This window comes from Choloepus didactylus, chromosome 18, assembly GCF_015220235.1.
Source record: "Choloepus didactylus isolate mChoDid1 chromosome 18, mChoDid1.pri, whole genome shotgun sequence".
Classification (NCBI taxonomy): domain Eukaryota; kingdom Metazoa; phylum Chordata; class Mammalia; order Pilosa; family Megalonychidae; genus Choloepus; species Choloepus didactylus.
In genome coordinates, this window is record NC_051324.1 from 40,986,558 (window position 1) to 41,008,736 (window position 22,179).

General features: G+C 35.9%; 1 protein-coding gene and 1 long non-coding RNA gene across 2 annotated transcripts in view; one reads left to right on the plus strand and one right to left on the minus strand.

The window, feature by feature from the left end:
- Positions 1-22,179, minus strand: part of STXBP4 (syntaxin binding protein 4) — a 186,704-nt gene that overhangs the window by 61,140 nt on the left and 103,385 nt on the right. Inside the window, exons 12-14 of the mRNA XM_037810123.1 lie at positions 17,534-17,650; positions 17,000-17,046; positions 14,856-14,989 (exon numbers count right to left, since the gene is read on the minus strand). Of these exons, the coding sequence (XP_037666051.1) occupies positions 14,856-14,989; positions 17,000-17,046; positions 17,534-17,650 (298 nt within the window). The remainder of the gene's footprint in view (positions 1-14,855; positions 14,990-16,999; positions 17,047-17,533; positions 17,651-22,179) is intronic.
- LOC119514392 lies at positions 10,272-16,454 on the plus strand. Its single transcript, XR_005212813.1, has 3 exons — positions 10,272-10,906; positions 13,285-13,363; positions 14,562-16,454. It is a non-coding gene; the product is annotated as an uncharacterized LOC119514392 (long non-coding RNA).

The window sequence follows — 22,179 nt, forward strand, 5'->3', positions numbered from 1 at the left end:
AGATTGCTAGTAATAAGGTACAATGTACCAAACAGGAACAGATAATGCTAAAATAGGTTTCCACTAGAGGTCTACAAAGAAAGAAGCTGAAAATGAACAAAAGATAAAGGCACTTCAGTGAAAGATAAAGGTACTTCAGTTATTGTCAGATTATAAAAGGTTTGTACTTCCATGTGATGTCAAGATAGAAAACTGTGACATAACAAATGAGTCCATTATGTCAGTATCATTTGGAATCAGCCAATTAAGCTTTTGGCATTTACCAACTCTGAATGTGTCTCATACAAAACTAAACACAAGTCTGTAGACTGAGAAGAAAAAAAAGGGAATGTAGGAAATAATCGAAATTCACATTAGGTTTTTAAGGTTCCTTTCATTTACAAGAAAGCAATTCTCTCATATTTGTATTCTCAGGGTTCATTGTTTCCTTGTACACAAATAAATGTCATACTTGCCTTTTCATTCCTAACAGGCTGAGAAGGAAATGCAACACTGCAGGGAAGGGTAACTTTCTTTCTTTCTTATTGAATTGATGAGTGAGGCAAATTAATGAGTTATTGATCCATCAAACTGTCATTGAATATCAACTATGTGTCAAACACCATGCTAGGTCCTGGGAGCGTTATGCTGAATGAGACAACGTCACATGGTAAGGAGGGAAAGTTGCTTCTCTCAAGAAGATTCATCGTAGCATTTCTAATATAACACAGCAGCTGTCAGCTTCTGGAAGCCAGTGTCTTAATTAAGGAATGGCAAAAGAAGTAAAGAATGCAAAGGCAATGTGTCCCTATGTGATATGGGGGAACCTATTAGGAAGCTTATCAAGTAGTGTCCTTATATTCTCCCCAGCCTTCCTTAGATTGGACAGAAAAGAAGCAAAGGGGAGAGGATGGTATTTATATCTCATGGGAAGCCTGAAGGTTGACTCAGAGCATGAAGAACATAATTTGAATCCCCTACTCTAATATAAGGGAATTTTTTTATTCTAGGGAAAATTTTAGCCTTGCCACTATGAAGGACACTTTTCCCAATTGGGAAGATATTGCACTAGTTTACTAGTTTTCCATTACCATGTAACAAAATACCACACACTTAACTAAAAGAACACACAGTTTTTCAATCTCACAGTTTCTGTGGGTCAGGAGTCTGGGACTGGCTTAGCAAAGCCCTTGCTTTGGGCTGCAATCAGGTGTTGGCCATGGCTGTGGTGTCATCTGAGGATTAATTGGGGAAGGATCTGCTTTTGTCAACGGAATTCAGTTCCTTGTGGTTGCAGGATTAACGGTTTCAGTTTCTCTGCCTATTGGCCAAAGGCCACCCTCAGCTTGCTTTTCCAACACCAGCAAGAGAGTGAGAGACTCCAGGAAAAAGGGCACTAAAAATCGCATGTAACTCAAACACGTACATCTATCACCTTTGCCGTATTCTGATTTCAAGCATTCATGGACCTTGCTTGCATTAGAGGGAGGGGATGACACAAGGCTTGAACGCCAAGGGGCAGGGTAAATGGGGACTACCCAGAGACTGTCCACTGCATTACCTATCCTATAATAATTGTACATTCTACATATCTAACTTCTTTCTCTTCGTTACTGGTTGAAATACAGACTTCCCTCCTTTAATTTTTTTTTGAGCCTAAATTAATCCTGGCTTAACTTTGACACAATTCCTAAGAGTTCCTGTTCTAGTTTTTTTTTTGGGGGGGTCCCTCTTTTATATATTTGTTTAAATGTCTAAGTTCATCAAAGAGCTTTGTGAAGCCTCCCTTGGTAGATTTCTCTACCTTTTTTTTTTCTTATTGAGACTCTAACGATATACAGCAGGGTTTATATTTTAGGGTTTCTTATCCCATAAGCCACATTCTCACCCATGGTTCTAAATATGAGACCAAACCTATTTTCTCCACATTTAAAACAAAATAAAATTGCTTTCATGGAGTCCATGATTCATGTCCAGATATGTACATAATCACATCTTCTTTAGATTCTACTGGTAGAATTACAACTCCAGCAGATGTTAAGATGGAGCTGAGGTGCTCCATCATTATAAGTGCTTGATATGTACTAGTTAATGGTGTATTTTGAGAAAGCATCCTTCATATTCTTTTCCTGCCTGGGCTGTGTGAGGTCTTACTGAAAGCAGACAATTAGACTGAAGACTGAATGTAAAAAGGAAACTGTCCTCTCCTTCCACATTGGCCCCTTTGCTTTTCTCAAACACACTGGGTACTCTCCAGTCTCAGGGCCTTTGCACATGCAAAGCATGTTCTCTCTGCTTGGATCACTCTTCCTCCACGTATCTACAAGGTTTACTTCCTCTTTACATGGGTAACATATCTATGAAAGTCTAGTTTATAGGTTTTCAGAGAACTGGTGGCTACTCAGACCCCACCCCTGGACAATTTTAGTATTTTATCTTATATACAAGTTCAAGTTCAGCAAGGCCTCCCTCTCTCTACACAAACTGAAATATACAGAGCCCTTGAGGCTGCCAGTTAGACTTAAATGTCTTTATTATTTCAACCTTTATATTCATTAAATAAATTTGAGTTGAAGCTGGGGTTCCTACCCAAACTTTATTGCTACTTGAAATAGTAAAATGTTATTTTTCAGTTGGTTTCAGGGGTTTTATCACATGGTTTCTTACATGTTCTCAGAGAAGTAATTTAATAATGATAGACCACATAAATCTACATTAGTGGAAATGTTTCACTGCCTTCCAAGGTTACCAGTTCTCAAAAATAGGGAGATGAGAATAGTTTGTCATATCAGACTTAGGCTGCAAGGACAAAATAATCCTTTTATACAATGACAATGAATGATAAAGATTAGAATGATGATGACATATACTGAGGACCCACCAGATGTTAGCCACTTTATATACATCATCTTTAATCAGCTAGCCACTTTAGATACTTAATCTTTAATCCTCACAACAATCCTATAAATTAGTGATATTGCCTTTTCAGAGATGAAAATGAGATTCAGAGAGCTATGGTAACCTCAAAACATGTATCTATTATGTGATAGAGAAGTAGTTTGAAGTCTGTAGCCATGTGGTCATTTCAGTATACTATTCTGCCTCTCTACAAGTAGAAATAAACTCTTTGTGATAATATCATTTTGGGTGCAAACAACTAAAATTTATGTAAAAACTAAAGGCAGTTTCACAAATGGAGCATCCATAAGTGAAAGTCATGGGGAGTGAGAAAACCTGTTTCTTGGACAAGATCTTTTACAACTTTAGATAAATTCTTTAAAGAATGAGAAACACCAATAGCAATGTGTAGTTGCAAGAACTTTTAATCTAATCAATAAAGTTGGTTGGATAAGTCAATAGGTCACAAATTTTTGAAAAAACATGATTAAAGATTCAGTTTAAGACTGAGACTATAGCTTCAGTTTAAGATCCTTACCTTGGCACATTTATTATTCTCTATGCACTGTTTTGTAAATGGCTTCAAAGAGAGCTTTTATTTCCTACTGTGAGGTTTCCTTGATGCTAAATTTTTTTTTTACTTTTAAAATATCCTTTAAATTTCAGAAGGAACAAATGCTCATTCTAAAAAAAATAATCAAACAGAAGTTTCTAATAAAAAAACATAATTTCTCAATCCTACTTCCTATGAAAACCAGTGATACCAATGAATTAGATATCCTTCTATATCTGTTTTTAATCATTAAAGCTCCTTGAGCCAATGCAATCTATTGCTTTATTCTGAATATTGTAAGTCATGAAAATTAAGATAAAGTAAATTTTGATCATTTCTAATTAAAATAAAAATGAACTCTAAATCAAATAATAATCTTACATTTATATAGTGCTTTACATATTACAAAGCTCTTTCATACTATTTTGCTTACTCTTTGAGATAACCTTCTGAAGACTATATCCCCACATTTAGAGTGAGGATGCTAAGATTTGGAGAAGTCATCACATTTTATCAAATCTAAGATACCACTGATTATAAGACACCCACTATTTTAGGCACATCAAAAGGGAAAACTTCAGCTGTGATGTAACAACTATACTCCTGTGGGACTCTGAGGACACATCAGGAACCTGGGACTTTAGAAGACCCGAGTTAGGATTCTGGCCTTGTTCTTCACAAGCTTGTGGCTTGAGTAAATCATTTAAGTTCTCTGAGCCTCAATCTTTTCATAGCCGTAAAACCAGGAATAATATTAATGCCTATCTTACACGGTTGCTATGAGTACACATTGATGTATAATAGCACTTTTCATCTGTAAAAGTTGTAATTTAAAAACCACCTACATCTTTGATGTTAATAACATTTTAAAGACATCTGAAATAGTAATATTAATATCCCATTGTGGATGGCAGAGATTTCTCAATCTAAATTGAACTATTTTATCATATTAAATAATTATTAAAGATGTTACTGTACACTGCCACCTTTTCGGCACTGAGTTGCTAATACTTCATCCTCATATGAACTCTATTCTATTTACCAAGAATGCATTCAGTTTGGATGAGGATGTTTTCAGGCCTTGAGGGGAAATATTTCTTTCTGGCACCATCTCCTTTTGCTTGTCCAGTTAGAGGGCTGAAACATGAACTATAGTTTAGGTATTCTATTATAGTCAGACCTAACTGTTAAAGGAATTGGAATTTCATCTTTTGGATGAGCTATAGTTTATTATACTTTACCATCAATGTCCTCTGTAATCTTTGAAGCAGTTCTTGCATTTTTTTTTCTGCCTTTGTGTGTGAAAACATTATGTGAATAGTCTGTTCCCCATGGTAGTTCTAAGGTATACAAGGCTGTTTCTTGATTAAAATCTTAGATATTGTACATCTTGCAATCCCCTTGACAACTATATTCCTGCCTTGTGGGAGAAATTAAGTTTTGCTTGGCTAGCTGTGCCTTCATACCTTATGGCTGCTGGCAGTGTATGTGATTAAAATATATATCAGGAATACTTTCCTGGAAATGATCTTCTATGAAAACACATAATATGTTGTAGGTTGGTTATTGATTCAAACTAGATATTTTTTTGTGTATACTAAACACTGGATATATGGTGGCTTCCTGATTTTAATGACTGACATTGTATTGTTTGCTTCCTATATACCAACTGAGAAGAGTAGATAGGTAGTATTAAATATTACCTTGGAACTTTTTGTTTAATGAAAACAGCAAGTACTCAACAGTTAATGTATAGAAGGAGCAAAAGAAGACATGGAGTAAACATTAGTACTGCAGTTTCAGGTGTTTCAAAATGTTACACACACTGACAAACTACTGCTCTTTTTTTTTAAAACTGAATACTTCTCTCATGCTACCCCAAACCTAGCCCCACCTACCACCATCTCCCACCTCAATGACTGGAATAATCAACTAGTCTTCCTGCTTTTTTCACTTTTGCTACTCTTACACTCCAGTTTCAAACAACTGCTTGAATGGTCTTTTAAAATGTAGATCAGATCACGCTACTCCTCTTGCTTAAAACCATCAATGGCTTCCTAGGACACTTAAAGTCCAAATACTTAACTATGGTGTTCAATGCCCATATGATCTGGCTCATTCCTGCATCTCCAGCCTTATCACATGGTGCTCTCCTGCTTGTTCACTATGTTATCAGGCATCCAGGTTTCCTTCTGTCTCTCAAATATGTCAATTTGCTCCTGCCTCAGGGCTTTTGGACTTGGCCTGAAAAGCTCTTCCCACATATATTCTCAGGACTTGGCTCAAATGTCATTCCTTTAAAGAGGACATATTTGACCACCCAATATAAAGTAAACATCCTTGCTTACATTCCCTAACACATCATTTGTTTTATTAGGCATAATACTCAACAACATCTGGAATTAGGTTATTCAGTATTTACTGACATGTTTGTCCATCTCTGCTCACTACAATTTATCTAAGCAGCATGACAGCCAGGTCCCTGTTTAAGCTATTTTCCCAGTGCTAGGTCAGGGTCTGCCCCACTGTAGTTTCTCACTAAACAGCTCTCGAAGGCATGAAATGATGCATCAAACAATTACCTTTTCCTAAGTGATATATTTTTCTCACTTTCTTTTTTCTGGAAATAAAATTGTACCAGGAAAGAGTTTACTTATTTTTCTTGAAGCTAACACTAATTTTCCCATTAAAAAAATTTAAATAATGAAGCATAGTTTGTTTTCCAGAAATTACCCAAGATTAAATTTCATATATTTTCTTAATGGAACATTATAGTAGTGACCTACTTTTAATTTGCAGCAGTAAGAGAATATGTGAGTTTGCCATTTTCCTTGAATGTTAAGACATCACAAATATTTACAGTGGTTATTACCTGGTTCTGAATAATCAAGTCACTAGAAAACAGGTCTGCTTTATAGAAAAAAGGTGAAATTATCTCTCAAATAGCATCAGAATCACATAATAAACTATTCCCTAATACTTGGAACACTGCCTCCAATTCCAGGAGAAGAAAGATATGTAAATGGCATGATTACTTTGTGGGGAAGTAAATACCATAACGTCCATTCTAAATAATATAGCTGACTTTGATTAAAGAAATATGATTTTCTTCTTTGATAAACTTATATTAGCTAATAAAAATATGCTCTGGGGGAAATGAGGAAAGCAATGATGAGAGTTTAAGGCCGAGAATACCAGAATGAGAAGACACTAAATCAATTCTGAGTTTTGGACTTCAAAGAAGTCAAGGATCTAAAAGAAAAATCATGAACACCTTCAAATGCTGCAGTACTGCCTTCCCCATTTTCTCATAAAACCTTTTCCCATCTGCCTAAAAACTTCTAATTAGCTTCAGAATGCAAGGACAAAAGCAGTTACTACTGACAGGCTAATTTTAAAAGTTAAAATCTTGCTAATTTTAGATAGGAATACCTGAATTGATTCAGGAGGCTCACATAGAATAATGTATACAACCAGATGGTCATTGCTTGGTAGGGGAAAAAGTCATCCTCATTTCTAGTAGGTTGAATAAAAATTACATAGTTATTCAACCACTTTGCCACAATGGAACATTCATATTTTTGCTATTTAAGAAACGCTCTTATGAAAACACCTATATATGCATGGTTCTCATCATTTCCTTTGCAAAAATCCCAATAAGTAGAAATATTGAGTCAAAATATATGACCATTAAAAACATTTTTTTAACTTTCAAAATAAACTTTTCAAATGGACACTTTAAAAGTTCTTGACATACACCACAAAACTGATTTCCAGTTGTGCCAAGTTCTATTCCCACCTATAGTGGATGAGAATGTTTGCTTTCCATTTTAATTAGTGGCAGGCCCAGATGGCTCCTAATTGGAGGGATTTTTTTTAATGCCTCACATATAACTAATTCAAGGAAAGAGAGTACATTCTCTAGAGAAGGATCCTTGTCCTTGCTTCCTTCCCTGGGCATCATTTGGGTCCCTTCAGGTGTAGAAACCTTAGCTTCAACTGCTCTTATCATTTCTGTGGATCTCTAGGGATTAAGAGCCCCTCATCGTTAGAATTTCATCCTCTTTTCTGTTGCACTTTCTTGGTTTCTAATTTTCAAAATTATACACACCTAACTTTAAACGTCATTTCGAAGTGTTAGAGCAGAGTGGGGAGGTTTTAGTTGCGCTCACTCTACCATCTTGGTTCCAAAGTTCATTTTGAATCTTGTTAGCTATATTTTCCTTCTTTAATACTGTGGAACTTTTCATAATCATATATATGTATGTGTGTGTGTGTGTGTGTGTGTGTGTGTGTGTGTATTTCTACTTATAAGAACCTGAATAAAGTATGTATATATATGTTTTAAAATATGCATTTTATATAAAAACTTGAAAGCTGGAATGTAGAGAGCTCTCTACGCAGACTTGTTTTTGTTTGTTTTTTAATTTAAACTCTTTATTTTGAAATACTTTTATAAGTTTGTAAGTTTGAAAGTATACATACCCCATAAGAGAACATATCCCTATTCCCTCAGATACCCATATCCAGCAATTTTAACATTTTGCCACACTTGCCATATCATTCTGTCTGCCTGTCAATCTGCCTATCTACCTGCCTATTTATTGATCCATTTCCTAAACATTTGAGTCTAGAGTGTATATACATCATGCTCCTTGAACACCTGATACTGCCATGTACATTTCCTAAGAGCAGGGATATTCACTTATGTATCCTCCTCAACTACAGTTATCAAGTTTAAGAAATTTAATATTGATTTAAAGCTTACAGTCTATATTCCAATTTCTTCATAGGTCCCAATAATGTCCTTTTGAGACTTCCTTCCTCCCTTGTTAGATCCCATCCAGGATCATGTATTGCCTTAAATTGTCATTGTCTTAGTTTTTCCCTTTCTTTTTATTTTTTTAATTGTGGGACCATGTATACAACATAAACTTTCCCATCTCCCCAAACAGAAACTTTACACCCATTATGCATTAACTCCCCACTCCCCCTACCTCTGGCAACCTGTACTCTAATATCCATCTCTATGAGCTTGCATATTCTCCAATATTTTCTTTGTAGTTAACATGGGGTTTGAATTTAACATCCTAAATTGGTATCAAAGTGAACGAGATTAATACATGTTTAACTTCAACAGTATATACAAATCATGTTCCAGTACCCCTCCATCCCCCCAGCTTTATGTCGTTCTTGCCACAAATTGCATGTTTATACATTTGAGTCCAAAATCACTGATTTGTCATTATATTTATGCATTTGCTTTTCAGATTCTGTAGGAAGTAAAAGTGGAGATAAAAACCAAAAAGAGAATAGCACTGGCATTTTTTATTTACTCCTGTTATTACCTTAACCAACGATCTTTATTTCATTATGCAGCCTCAATCTATTGTCCATTGTCCTTTTCTTTCAACCTGAAGAACCCTCTAGCAGCTCTTGTAGGCCTGGTCTAGTGGTGACAAACTCCCTTAGTTTTAGTTTATCTGAGACTGTCTTAATTTCTCCCTCATTTTTGCAAGATAGTTTTGCCATATATGATATAGAATTCCTGGTCTGAGTTTTTTGCATTCAGCACCTTAAATATATCATCCCACTGCATTCTTGCCACCATGGTTTCTGATGAGAAATCAGCATTTAATCTTATTAAGACTCCCTTGTACATAATGTGTTGCTTCCCTCTCGGGGCTTTCTGAATTCTCTATCTGGCACTTAATGCCACAGTGTGGGTGTATTTGGGTTTATCCTGTTTGGAGTTCATTGAGCATCTTGGATGTGTATATACATGTCTTTCATTAAATTTGGGAAGTTTTCAACCATTAATTCTTTGAATATGCTCTATGCCCCTTTCTTTCTTCTCCTGGGACACCACAATACATATATTGGTACGCCTGATGCTGTCCCACAGTTTCCTCAGGCTCTGTACACTTTTCTTCATTCTTTCTTCCTTCCGTTCCTCAAACTAAATGATTTAAATTGTCTTATCTTCATGTTATCTGATTCTTTCTTCTGCAGATATAATCTACTGTTGAACTATTCTAGGGATTTTAAATTTTTGTTACTAATTTCCATCTCTCCCTTAATATTCTCTTTCTGTTCATCTAGTGTTTTCTGGATTTCCTTTAATTTTTATTTCCATTTTTTTTTCTTTTGCTCTTTGAGCATATTTGGACCATTTTTTAAGAGTCTTTGTCTGGGATATTCCAGGTCTGGTCCTTATCGATGGTTTCTAATACTTTTATTTTCTGCTTTGCCTATGATATCACTTCTTGTTCCTTTGCATGTTTTGTAACCTTCTGTTGAAACCTGGGCATTTTGATATTTTAATATGCTTTCACTGAAATTTAGGCTCTGAGACATCTGTTTATTAAGCTTATAGACAGCTAGTGATGACAGAGCTTTCCTTGAATGCCAGGAAATAGGAAAAAAGGGAACACCTTTCCCAGTCTTTGCAGACTGACCCGTGCAAGTACTCTCCTACAGGGCTCATCCATACAGTAAGATAGAGAATAGCTCAAGTCCAAAGCTTAGAGGCTGGCACTGATTTTTGTGCACATGTAGCCCTGGGAATTCCCCCATTTACACGGTTACAAATGATCCCTTTGTGGTCCCGGGCACTGTAGGCCCTACAGCAAGCAATTCCTTGTTCCATGCAGCCATTTGACTGCTCACCCAGTGTTCTGGCATGATATTGTTTTTTTATGCTTTTAAAAAAATATATAGAACTGTCTCTCTCCAGTTTTCTTAAAGAATTATTTTGTGAAACTAGATGTCAGTCAAAGATTGCAAGTCAAAACAAGTAGTTATTTCAAATAAAGTTTAAAATAAGGCATTATGATGATTATCAACCATGTAAAAATTGATGAAGATCAATATAAGCATCTCTAGGGGTTCCAGTGCTGATTGAAAATGCCTATTCTATCTTCATAAAGTTTCACTGGAAATAATGTAACGGAACAGACCAAAGTTTGCTCACAGTTAGCAACAAACAACCGGCTGATAAGAGGCTGATTCAGACATTTAGCCGCAGTTTCCTGTAACTCAAAAGCAATGATTACATTAAATGTTATATATTACAAAAAGCTCTCATCTATCATATTTTCAAATATATCCAAGTTGGAAGACACTTTAGAAAGTAATTATTTAATACTTACCATAGAAGGGAAATAAATTTAAATTCATGATTACTTTAAATAATAATTGTGGTAGCAGCAATGACCATTTATGGAACTCTCATAATACCAGATGTTTGTTAGGTTCTTTACATGAATGTCCTTTAATCCTTCAATCCTACCTTTCAGGTATTATGAGCTCTACTTTTTATATGAAGACACAGGACTGGAGGTTAAACAGTTTGCTTAATGAAGGTGCATCACCAATTGGGGTGGTCTCTGGGGGCACCTCTAGGGAGATCAGCGACTCTGTGGGGCACTGTTTACATGGATTCAAAACTGCTGCCAGGCTGCCTCTTTGATTCAGGTACTTTATTGCTGGAGGTATTCTGATGAGGGCTGGATGGCCACGTTTGCAATGCTGTAGAAAGTATCTGTGTTCCCTGTGATTCTGTATCAGGGGTTCTACGCCATGAAAATAAATGTGAAAATGTGTATAACTGCATATTTCTGAGAAGAGGGCTTTCATCAGATTAAAAGGAGTCCATAATCCAAAAATAGATTTAGAATTGTGTTCTAAAAGAGCCTGTTTTTAAACTTTAAGACCTAAGAAATATTATCCTTCATTTCTGAGGAAATCCCATAGTGGAACATCCTACAGTGTATTTATATTAAGACGAAAGTTGAAGCAATTACCCAAGTGCAAATTTCAAATTTTAACTGGACATAAGTAGATAGCCATGGCAAAAGGAAACGAGGTGGCAGATGCAGCTGAATCATCTATATCATGGTAGTAATTTTCTGTTTTCCATTACATATGTAGAAAAAAGCTACTGCTTAAAGAGAAAGAAAAATGAGCTGAGTTTACCTGAATTATCAAACTTAGTATGACATATCTTTTTAAGTTATAACAAGTACAGGAAAATATGTCAACATCAGCAATTATATCTAAAAATAAGAGAACTGCATAGAAACTATTTGCTAGTTTTAAACAGCAAACGACATAAAATCTTGCAACAGATACAGAGTGCAGATGGAATTTTTCACTTTTCTTCCAAAGACGTTCTGCTGAATTTCAAATATTTTCTTGGAATAATCATGTTTGACAAATATAAAGGTTAATGTTAGCAAGGTAATTAAAATTAATGATGGTAGTGCTCCCTGGGCTATGTCTGTGCAGGTGTTTCCCTCCACTGTTCCCACCCCAACTTAAAACACGTCTGATATATACAATTCTGAGCTTACACATACTACATTAGGAGTGATTATTCTCATCCCTACTAGAGCCCACAGAATTTCTTTGCATAAAGAGTTCTTACAAGGTTTTTGAAAAATAATGATTTTTTAAAATGTAGATTATACAAATTTTTAACAGGGTATTCACTGCAAACATTGAACAAAGATTATAAGAGGTGAGGCTTCCAGTTTTCCATAACATGGTTGTGAAGTCACACGTTACCCCAAAGGGTCTTTGAATGTTCTTCTATTCTAAGCCAAGCCACTTACTACACAGGACTGCACTGGAGGTTTGCAGAAAAATCATGCATAAAATCCAAATTCCCAAATACCCTATTATTAAAAACTTCTTATTTTAATACTTAATTTATATATATCTAGTTCCCAGCACTAGGAATATCAAGTGTGGCAAACTAGAAGGGTAATCACGTGTTGAAAGCCAGCACAAAGACAACGAGCAGACAGACCAACATGAGGGAAGAGAGAAAAACAAAATCTGGCATAGTACTCTACTAACGTGCCATATATCAATGGATACCTGTAAAGATGATATTGAACCATCTCAACCAAATTAATTTCTATCTAATATATACTAATGTGGCAGACCGTATTCTCCAAAGGTGGCCACGGCAATAACTCCTGACTCATTTGCTCTTCTATAATGTGACCTTGCCATTTCCCCATCCAGGAATGGAACCTAACTCCCTCTCCCTTGAATCTACATCAATATATACAATAAGTTGGACATGATGCTTTGTAATGTCTAAGGCTAAGTCAACTTTTGCCTTGCTCACTGGAACACATGTATTAGAGCCTTGAGCCACTATGTAAGAAATTTACCTTGAGACTGCTACGCTGGAGAGGTCAGATATAAGTATTAGGTGTTCCAGCTGATAGCACCAGTTGAGCCCCAAACCACATCAGGATGCCATCTTGGACATCCAGCTCAGAAGAGCCATCAGTTGACTGCATCTCCAGAAGACATGTGACTACAAGTCATGAGACCCCCCCCAGCAAGAACTGCCCAGCTGAGCCCAGGTAACCGACAGGACCATGAGAGACAATAATAAATTATTTTAAGCCTCTAAATTTTGGAGTGATTAGTTATGCAGCAATGGTAAATAAATAGTTAATTAAAAAGTTAGAGCTATGTATAGTTCAACTACCATTCAAAACCTACTTCTGAGTATTTGCTTTGTTCCAGGAACTGTGGTAGGAGTAGGTGCTTTATGCAAATTATATTACTTGCTCTTCCTAGCAGTCTCGTTGAGTGGGTATTATATTTAATAGAAAAATGAATTTAAAATTACTTTTTTAAAGTTCTCTTTAAAATAATTTTCTTTCATGGCAGCTACTTGTATTATGGATACAATGACTTATTGACTCTTTTTGAGGATAATTATTCTATGTTATTTTAAAAATATATTACAGTTATCTTCAGAATACTGCATTATCTTCATTTAATTAAATTTTTTTTTTCTTTTTCTCTGGTATCTCTCTGTTATGCAGTTCCTCCCATCTCTGGTCCAATATTTGGTGTTTTCCAGTTGTTCATATTTATAAGTGATGTTCTTATTAGAAGTTCTCAGTAAGTATGGTACCACCCTCAGGGGATACTTCGGAAATTTGTGAAGCATTATCTGTTCTCCCAATGATTTGGAGGAGCTTTGCGCATTTAGTGGACGGGCACCAGGGATGCTAAACATCCTATTATCATAGGATGTGTCGGACAGTCCTGTCCAACAAGGAATTGTCCTGTGTCCTGCATGATTTTCAAATGTCCTACCAGACATTCTTGTTGGTGAAAAACTTGTTTATTACTTGAGGTTGAAGCCTAATTCCATTTTACAGCTAAACCCCAAAGAATTTTGCACAGGTTTAATATACCTTGAATATTCCAGGTGTGTAAGTACTGTGTAAATTGATGGACAGCTGTACTTTTCGAAACTTTTTGGCAATCATATAATTCATGTCAATTTAAATTTCTTGAGCACACTGTCAATACAAGGTACTTGTTTACCAGTTTATATTCATAGCTGTCACATTGTGTTGATTCTATGTGCAGGTGCAAGCACCTGGCTACTACATGTCTCCTAGTGTAGTTGAGCTCAATATGTGTTTCAGTAGGTAAAAGCTTACTTTATTAAAATCTACTCTCCTCTTATTTCCCCTTTATAATACACAGAGCATTTTATTGATTTTCATAAATAATGGGTTTAGTTAGGTAAATTATCTATAATTTGCACTGCAGGAGAATAAAGTTATAAAAAAAGCAGTGAAACCCCTGAATGGGCAAAACTGCCTAGGAGATAGGAAGAGGGAAAGATGGAAATGTACAATCATTTAATCTTTCCTCAAGGACCTCTTTGTCTGTTGGGTTGTTGAAAGTTACCTAGAGCAGTGCTCTGCTTCTTCTAGCCCAGTGCTGACTCCTGGGGTGCCCAATGACAGATCATGTGGTTCCTTTAGAGAGGTATTCTCTTGGCCCTAGCTTAGGAGTAAATGCCTGAGCCAGCAGCTCTTACAGTAGGGAACTGGTTCAGCTTTTCCATAGCACTTTAATCAATTATCCTGCTGACTGCCCCAGGGTCTGTTCCCAGTTTGTCTTGTCCCTGATCCTGGGGTTTTTTCCAGGGTTCTACGTGGAACACTCACTGTTTCTGCAGTCTTGTCTTTCACCTGTATTGTGTTATGGGGTCTTTTGCTCAGCTGAGCTGAACCTTCACTCTTAGCTTATCTGCGCTATACTATTTTAAAATACCTTAATGTTTGTTCTACCCTTCTAGGTCCAGTGCTGCTGAGGATCTATTTTTATATTTATTCTACCATTCAAAGAGACTTTTGATGGATGGAGAGGAAAAGACATGTTCTCAGTCAGTATCTTCATTTGGAAGCCATTTTAAGCACTTTAAATAAAGCAAATATTCTCCCCCTGCAATTGGTCCATCAATATTTCTATCAATTAGCTATCAATTGTACTGTAGGCAATCCAATATATTTAATCAATTGTCAGATTTGAAAATTTCTTTTTTTGTTGTTAACTGAATTATCCAAAAAAGTTAAAAATACAGAAAACTTACAATCCATATCAAGTATGGCACGGACTGATTTAACAAGGTCCTTAGATTCAAGCGCCAGGTTTGCTGGGATATTACGTCCATTCCTTCCCAGAGATGTGAGGGAAGTCTGAGAAGCTAACATGGCTCTTCTTTCACTAAGAGGAAAATAAAATAAAGTTGAACTTATTACATAATAAATAACATCTATCCTTTGATAAACCTCAATTCTTGATAATTATAAATTTGTACAAAAATATTTCTATTTCTGGGAAAATGGTATTCTTATAGACATAAGTGAAGTAATTCACACAAAACAATATTTCTACTTTCAATTCCTTTTTATATAATAAATAGCCTTTTAAAAAACTGGGTTGACTTCCTTTAAAAGGAGGAACTAATAGAAGGATAGCCTACTTCCTAAATTATCGCTTGGGCTTATTTTGTGAGTGCTCACTTTATGCTAATATAATGTAGCTTTTTTTTTAGGATTTTTAAAAATTCAAATTAATGACAAACAAATGAAACAGAAATTTACTTCTAGAAATATTAAGTGTAAATTAAGTATGTATAAATTCAATATGTATATTAGCTCCTGCAATCATCTCTTAAACTCTATTTATTGCCTCTAAACATAAAATTGACTAGAGCATTTATATCACTTTTAAAAAATGCAACCATCATCTGAAATGAACGCATTCTGATATAATTAAGAAAGCAGAGTCTTACTGCCAAAACAAAACAAAAACAACAAAAAACACATTTTGTTAAAACTTTCACTTGAAAAGACTTTTAAACTGATGATAAACCATTATTTACAGTCTATCTTCTAAGCATGATGACATTAATTCATAAGGAGAAACCAAAGCATCAGTTCTCAAATTCAAACACATACATAGCCTTTTGTCTGTGCTAAATCATCAAGCAAGGCATTGCAATATCCACTGTAGAAGATATAGTATAATAAAAAGACTGAACCAGACTTCACTGCCGTTTAACTTTCCAAGACATTGTGAAGTTGCTTAATGTAGCTTTTTAAAGTTGCTTTTTTTCCCATGAAGCAGTTTAAGGGACGGGCAGGCTCTGAAGTTTAACCTTCATTTTAAAAACCCAAACTTTTGAATTATTAATCAAGGTCACAGTGACACCTGGGGCTGGGTGGGGGATACCTAACTCATACAACCGGGATTTGTTTGCTGATAATTTTAATAAGCATCATGGAATACACATAATTATCACTGATCATAAGCAGCATGGATAACAACAGAACTTGTCAGATTCCTTCATTATAAGAAACAAAGCATTACATTAAAATGAGCTTAGCAGTGAACAACTATCAATATTCTTCTAAATTCGAAAGTTATGTGGAAATATAAGAATATAATGAATCATCCTCATTTATTGAACTGCTGTTTTCATAGTAAAGGTGAGAGTTTTCTTATGTCTCTGCAAATGTAAATTGCTAGAAATAGACAGCATATCAAGAACTAGTGATAGCTATAATAAGATGAGGAAAAATTACTTTGAAAATGAATAAATTTTCTTTTGTATATGTCTTTCATCATGTATCAAAACAACCATAAACTTGTGGTTTGAAATAAATAAATCTTATTTTTATGTTTGTAGCTCCTGGTAAGAAATTTGAAATCTGAAACATGCCACAAATAAAATTTGTATTCTCCAAATATATTTCTTTTCTTTATATCTACTGAATTATGGAAATGAAAGTAATTGATTGCATGAGCATGTTTTACAAAGTTCTGTTTGCAATAACAACTGATCTGCTGGGTTGAGGCTGATGTTTAGCAGTGAACCTATGACCAGTACCTTTGTTCATATATACGATGTTTACAGAATTTCAAGTTAATCTCATCTTTACCGAATTTCTGACAAAGATGGGATAGGTGAATCCTATCTCAATTTTAATAAAGGAGTGAGTACAAGGTCACAATGACCAGCTAAATATCTGCAGGAATTTCCTTTATAGAGATGGGACCAAACTCAATGTGTCCTCGAATCTCTGTCCACAAGAAATTAATAAAAGGCATCCAATAGGAGTCATGTAGTATCTTAAGGCTATTTAAGAGATTTCAATATTTTTGCCACAATAATCAGATAAAAATGTAATTAGTGGTCACACTCTGCAGAAAATGCTTATATATTCTTACCTTAAATTTGATAAAGCAGAATTATCAGAAAATATTTCTTGAATGGCCTAGTGACAAGACAGCAAAGGAGATATGTAAGTTTGAAAGTTTAACAAATGTCTTTCTTGCTTAATTAATATTATAACTTTCTCCCCATAGCCTAATTGATTAAACAAGTGTTGCTTGTATGTAGGAAAAAAAATCAATTATACTAACATGTAATTCTACTGAGACTATAGAAACATTCGTGACTATAGAAACATTTCTTTGTAGGGTGACTATCAAATAATATTGATATAATATCAAGATTTTTAGGAAAGTATTCATTAAAACAGTATGTATTTGGGATTACATTAATCTGTTGCAACTCTTCCACTTTATAATCTATATGTTAGCTGGTCTATTTGTGCAATTTTAAATCTGACTGTAAGCCAGCATTCTTGTTTGAGCCCAGAGAATGTTTTGTTAGCCACCAGCCACTGGCATTTCTCTATATGTCAGTTACCTATATGTTTCTTAAAAATGGACATAACTAATGGTAATAAGAAAATTTACCTCTACAAAATGAAGAAGTTTCTCAGTGGATACTTCAAAAGTTTTTCGAGCCAGTTCCGATTTTCGCAATTGGCAATCAAGTACTGTGATTCTCTTTCTTAAAGCCCGAACGCTTGCCTGCACAGAGAAAACAAAAGGAGCATCTTACACAGTTCTTTAATATTAGTGACTCCTATTTTCAGTTTTTATTAAGTAATATATTTTATTCCCACATAACTTATTTTCTCTTACTGTACACATCTTCTGATTTTGAGGGCACAACCAATTGCAACTTTAGAAATTGAGCTGCAAAGATATGCCACAATAAAGGTATTAATTCATTGATTCTTTTTTTTTTCCCCATGAACAAGAACATTCTTTTATGCAATTCCATTAAGTGCAGCTAAGAAGTACAAGAGATGCAACAATGATACAAAGCTTACATTCTATATTTCCTTTTCCTTATGCCTCAGCTGTGTCCCTTTGAGCCACCTGTCCTCTATCCTCCAATCCCTTCCAAGTTCATCATTAGCATTCAATTGTCATCTAGTTAGACTGTCTTTTTTTTTCAGTTGTGGAAACATATATACAGCCTAAATCTTCCCATTCCACCCCCTCCCTAGCCTTCCATTAGTGGGATTAATCACATTTAGAATGTTGTAATGCTCTTTCCCACCATCCATTACTAGAAATTTCCCTTCACCTCAAACAGCAACCCTACACTCATTTCTTAACTCCCCATTGCCCCTTCCCCCATTTCTCTTAACCCAAACTCTACATTTCATCTCTATGGTTATATGCTCTGATAATTTCTTTGTGTTTACTGTGGGGCTTAAAATTAACATCTTAAATCGATATCAATCTTGTTTTTCTTTGATACCACCTTCACTTCAATAGGACACATAAACTATGTTCCTATACTCCTCCATTCCCCCACCTTTATATAGTTGTCTAAAATTACATATTTTACATTGAGTTCAAAACCATTGATTTGTCATTAGAGTTTGTGTATTTTATATCATGTAGGAAGTAAACAGTGGAGTTATAGTTCAAAAATTATTGACTTCTATTTGTATTCCATTGCGGTTGGAGAATGTGCTTTGAGTATATTCAATTTTTTTTTTTTTTTTCTTTTTAAGTTTCTTGAGGCTTGTTTTATATCCCAGCTTATGGTCCCTTCTGGAGAAAGATCTGTGATCACTAGAGAAAAATGAGTGTCCTAGTGATTTGGGATGTAAGGTACTATATATGTCTGTTAGAATTCTCTATATCTCTTTCTCCTTTCTTTGTTTCTCTTTTGGTAGGGCTCCCTTTAGAATCTGAAGTAGGGCAGGTCTTTTATTGGTAAAATCTCTCTGCATTTGTTTGTCTGAAAAATTTAAGCTCTCCCTCAAATTTGAAGAAGAGTTTTGCTGTATAAAGTATTCTTGGTTGGAAATTTTTCTCTCAGAATTTTAAATATGTCATGCCACTGCCTTCTCGCCTCCATGGTGGCCGCTGAGTAGTCACTACTTAGTCTTATGTTGTTTCCTTTGTATGTGGTGAATTGCTTTTCTCTTGCTGCTTTCAGAACTTGCTCCTTCTCTGCAGTATTTGACAGTCTGATCAGAATATGTCTTGGAGTGGGTTTATTTGGATTTATTTTATTTGGAGTTCGCTGGGCATTTATGCTTTGTGTGTTTATATTGTGTAGAAGGTTTGGGAAGTTTTCCCCAACAATTTCTTTGAATACTCTTTCTAGACCTTTTCCCTTCTCTTCCCCTTCTGGGACACGAATGAGTCTTAAGTTTGGATGTTTTATCTATCATATCCCTGAGATCCATTTCGATTTTTTTTTATTTTTTTCTCCATTCTTTCTTTTATTCTTTCATTTTCTGTTCTGTAGACTTCTAGGACACTGAGATGTTGTTCAGCTTCCTCTAGTCTTGTATTGTGAATATCCAGATTCTTTTTAATTTGGCCAACAGTTTCTTTTATTTCCATAAGATCTTTTATTTTTTTATTTACTCTTGCAAGTTCTTCTTTATGCTCTTCTAGGGTCTTCTTTATGTCACTTATATCTTGGGCCATGGTCTTCTTGATGTCCTTTAAATCCTTTGCCATGTTTTCATTCCTCGATTGTAGTTTTTTGATTAATTGTGCAAGGTACTGTGTTTCTTCCGATATCTTGATTTGTGTGTTTGGAGTTGGATTCTCCATATTGTCTTTTTTATCATATGCATTAAGATTTTCTGTTGTTTTTGACTTCTTGGCATTTGTTTTGCTTGATAGGGTTCTTTCAAGTTGTTAAAAAAAAAAAAAGGATATCAATATAATTTTTCAGAAACACAGTGTGGTGACGTACACTTTCTCTAACTAACCAGCAGATGGCGTCTGTGAGTCACCTATATCCCTCAAGTCAGTTCTCAACCTTGTTCCCGCAGTGTGTGGGGAAATGATTCTTGTGGGGTTCAGTTGGAGAACTCAGTTTGGCTGTGTTGCTGGAACCATCTGCCCTGAATGTGGGGTGTGTGGATGGGTGGCCAGGGAGGAAGGGCAGTTTTAATGTTCAAATCCTCCAGCTTCCCAGAGATTCAAGGCCGCCACAAGAGTCTAAGCCTTCATTTCAGTTCAGCCCCAGACCCTCTCTCTTGCTGACCCACAAACCACCGGACTTGGCGTAGTGTCCCTGGGTTCTCCGAGCAGGTCTCCCCTCCCAGCTGTGATCCTCCAGGAGCTCAGCTGAGGGAATACTGTGCTACGTCACCAGTGCACGCCATCCCTCAAGGGAAGCCTCGGGCCGCCGGGCTGTGCAGCAGTGCGCTCTCAGCATGAAGCAAAAATGGCCGAATGGGGCGCCTCAACCCCCCCCTCCTCGCACAGTTCCTCCTTCCCAGCTCCAGGTCAACTGGTGGGGCTCTGGGCTGTGGGCACAGCCCCGGGCAGGAGTTTAACCAGCCCTCCGGGGAGCCAGCTGCTAGCCGCAGGGTTTCTTTCTGCTTCCGGCTCCTCCTCCGTTCCCCCGGACCCAAGGGTATCTGCAGCGGGCTATCTTCCCAGCCAGACACGGAGAGGCCGGCCCAGCCCCCTCTTGCTGTGTTTTACTGCATGGTTCCCACTATTGCAGCTGCAGCCACTCCTGGGTTTTTCCTGTTTTTTTTTTTTTTTTTTTTTTTTCCTTAAAAAGAGCCAGCCAGTCTCCAAACGCTGAACCCTGGCTTCCCCAGACTGCCGCACGGCTGTGGGTCTTCCAGCCAGCTTACTCAGTCGTTTCAGAATGCAGACTGCCGGTTTCACCAAGTATACGGCCCCTCTGGAACTAGGAGACCTCGTCCAGCTTGCAAATTGCTGTAACCGGTATTCTGGGTCACTTTCTGGTTTTAAGCTAGTGTTTTTCACGGAGGTGTTTTTTTGCCGTGTCTCACCTAGCCACCATCTTAGTTTCTCCACTTCATTGATTCTTAAAGTATAATACAGAAACAAACTCACAGATGTAAACAGCATTTTGATTTTGGCTCTGGCATTGTGGGTAAAAAAGTGTCCCCTGAATAAGTCCTAACCATAAGCCCCCATTCATGCCTGTTTGAGTAAGAATGTATATTATCTAGGTGGCCTGATTTTAGTTGCTCCCAAACTGGTAGCAACAAACACAAAATTTCTCTGGATGACTATTTTCTAAATTCAGATCTTGAAGAATTACCACATATAAGGTATCAAAACAAATTCTTTTGCAATAAAAAAAACACTACACATATGCTACTATGAATGAAATACGCTACTATGAATGAAAGTCAGCTCAAGAAAGCAAATTATAGGACCAGATCTATAAAGACAGCAGATATTGGAGTGATCAGGTACAGAATATAAAGTATGTTTAATATGTTTTAAAAATTAAGAGGAAATTGAAGGTATGATAAAAGGACAAGAAACTATCAAACTATATCCAGAGGACATAGAAAATGAATTTCTCAAAAATAAAAATATAATCAAAAATTACAGACTTGATTTAACATCTGATTCAAAACTGTAAAAGAGAACAGGTCAACTGGAAGACAGAGGTAGAGAAATTCCTCAAATGGAGCAGAAAGACAAAAACTGAAAATATGAAAAGTGATAAGGAAGAAAAAGCAAGAAAAGATCTAGTGTATATCTAATCTGAATCACAAAAGAGAGACTAGACAAAATGAAAGAGCAATAGTTCAAGACAATAGGGTTTTCCAGAAATGACAAAAATAAATAAACAAAAAACCAAACCAAAGTGGGGGGGGGGGGGGCACTGCTCAGAATTAGGAAGTCCAATGAATCCCAGGCAATATAAATAAAAATAAATCTACATATAATTCATAGTCACCAAACTGCCAAATGTCAAAGACAAACTTAACTAATATGTAGAAAGAAACAACAGATTGTCTGCAAACAAATGACAGATTGACTTCTGATATCACCATGGAATAAAAATACTGAAAGAAATTAAATGCCCCCCTAACATTCTAGATGTAGTAAAAATAAATTTCAAGAACAAGAGTTCAATAAAGGTGTTTTTCTGACAAACAAAAATAGAGATAATTTATTACCAACAGATCCTCATTAAATCAATTCCTAAAGGATGTACTTCAGGAAGAAAGGAAGGTCTGAGATGCAGGAATGAATGTTGAACATAGAAAATGGTAAACATGGACCTATCTAGA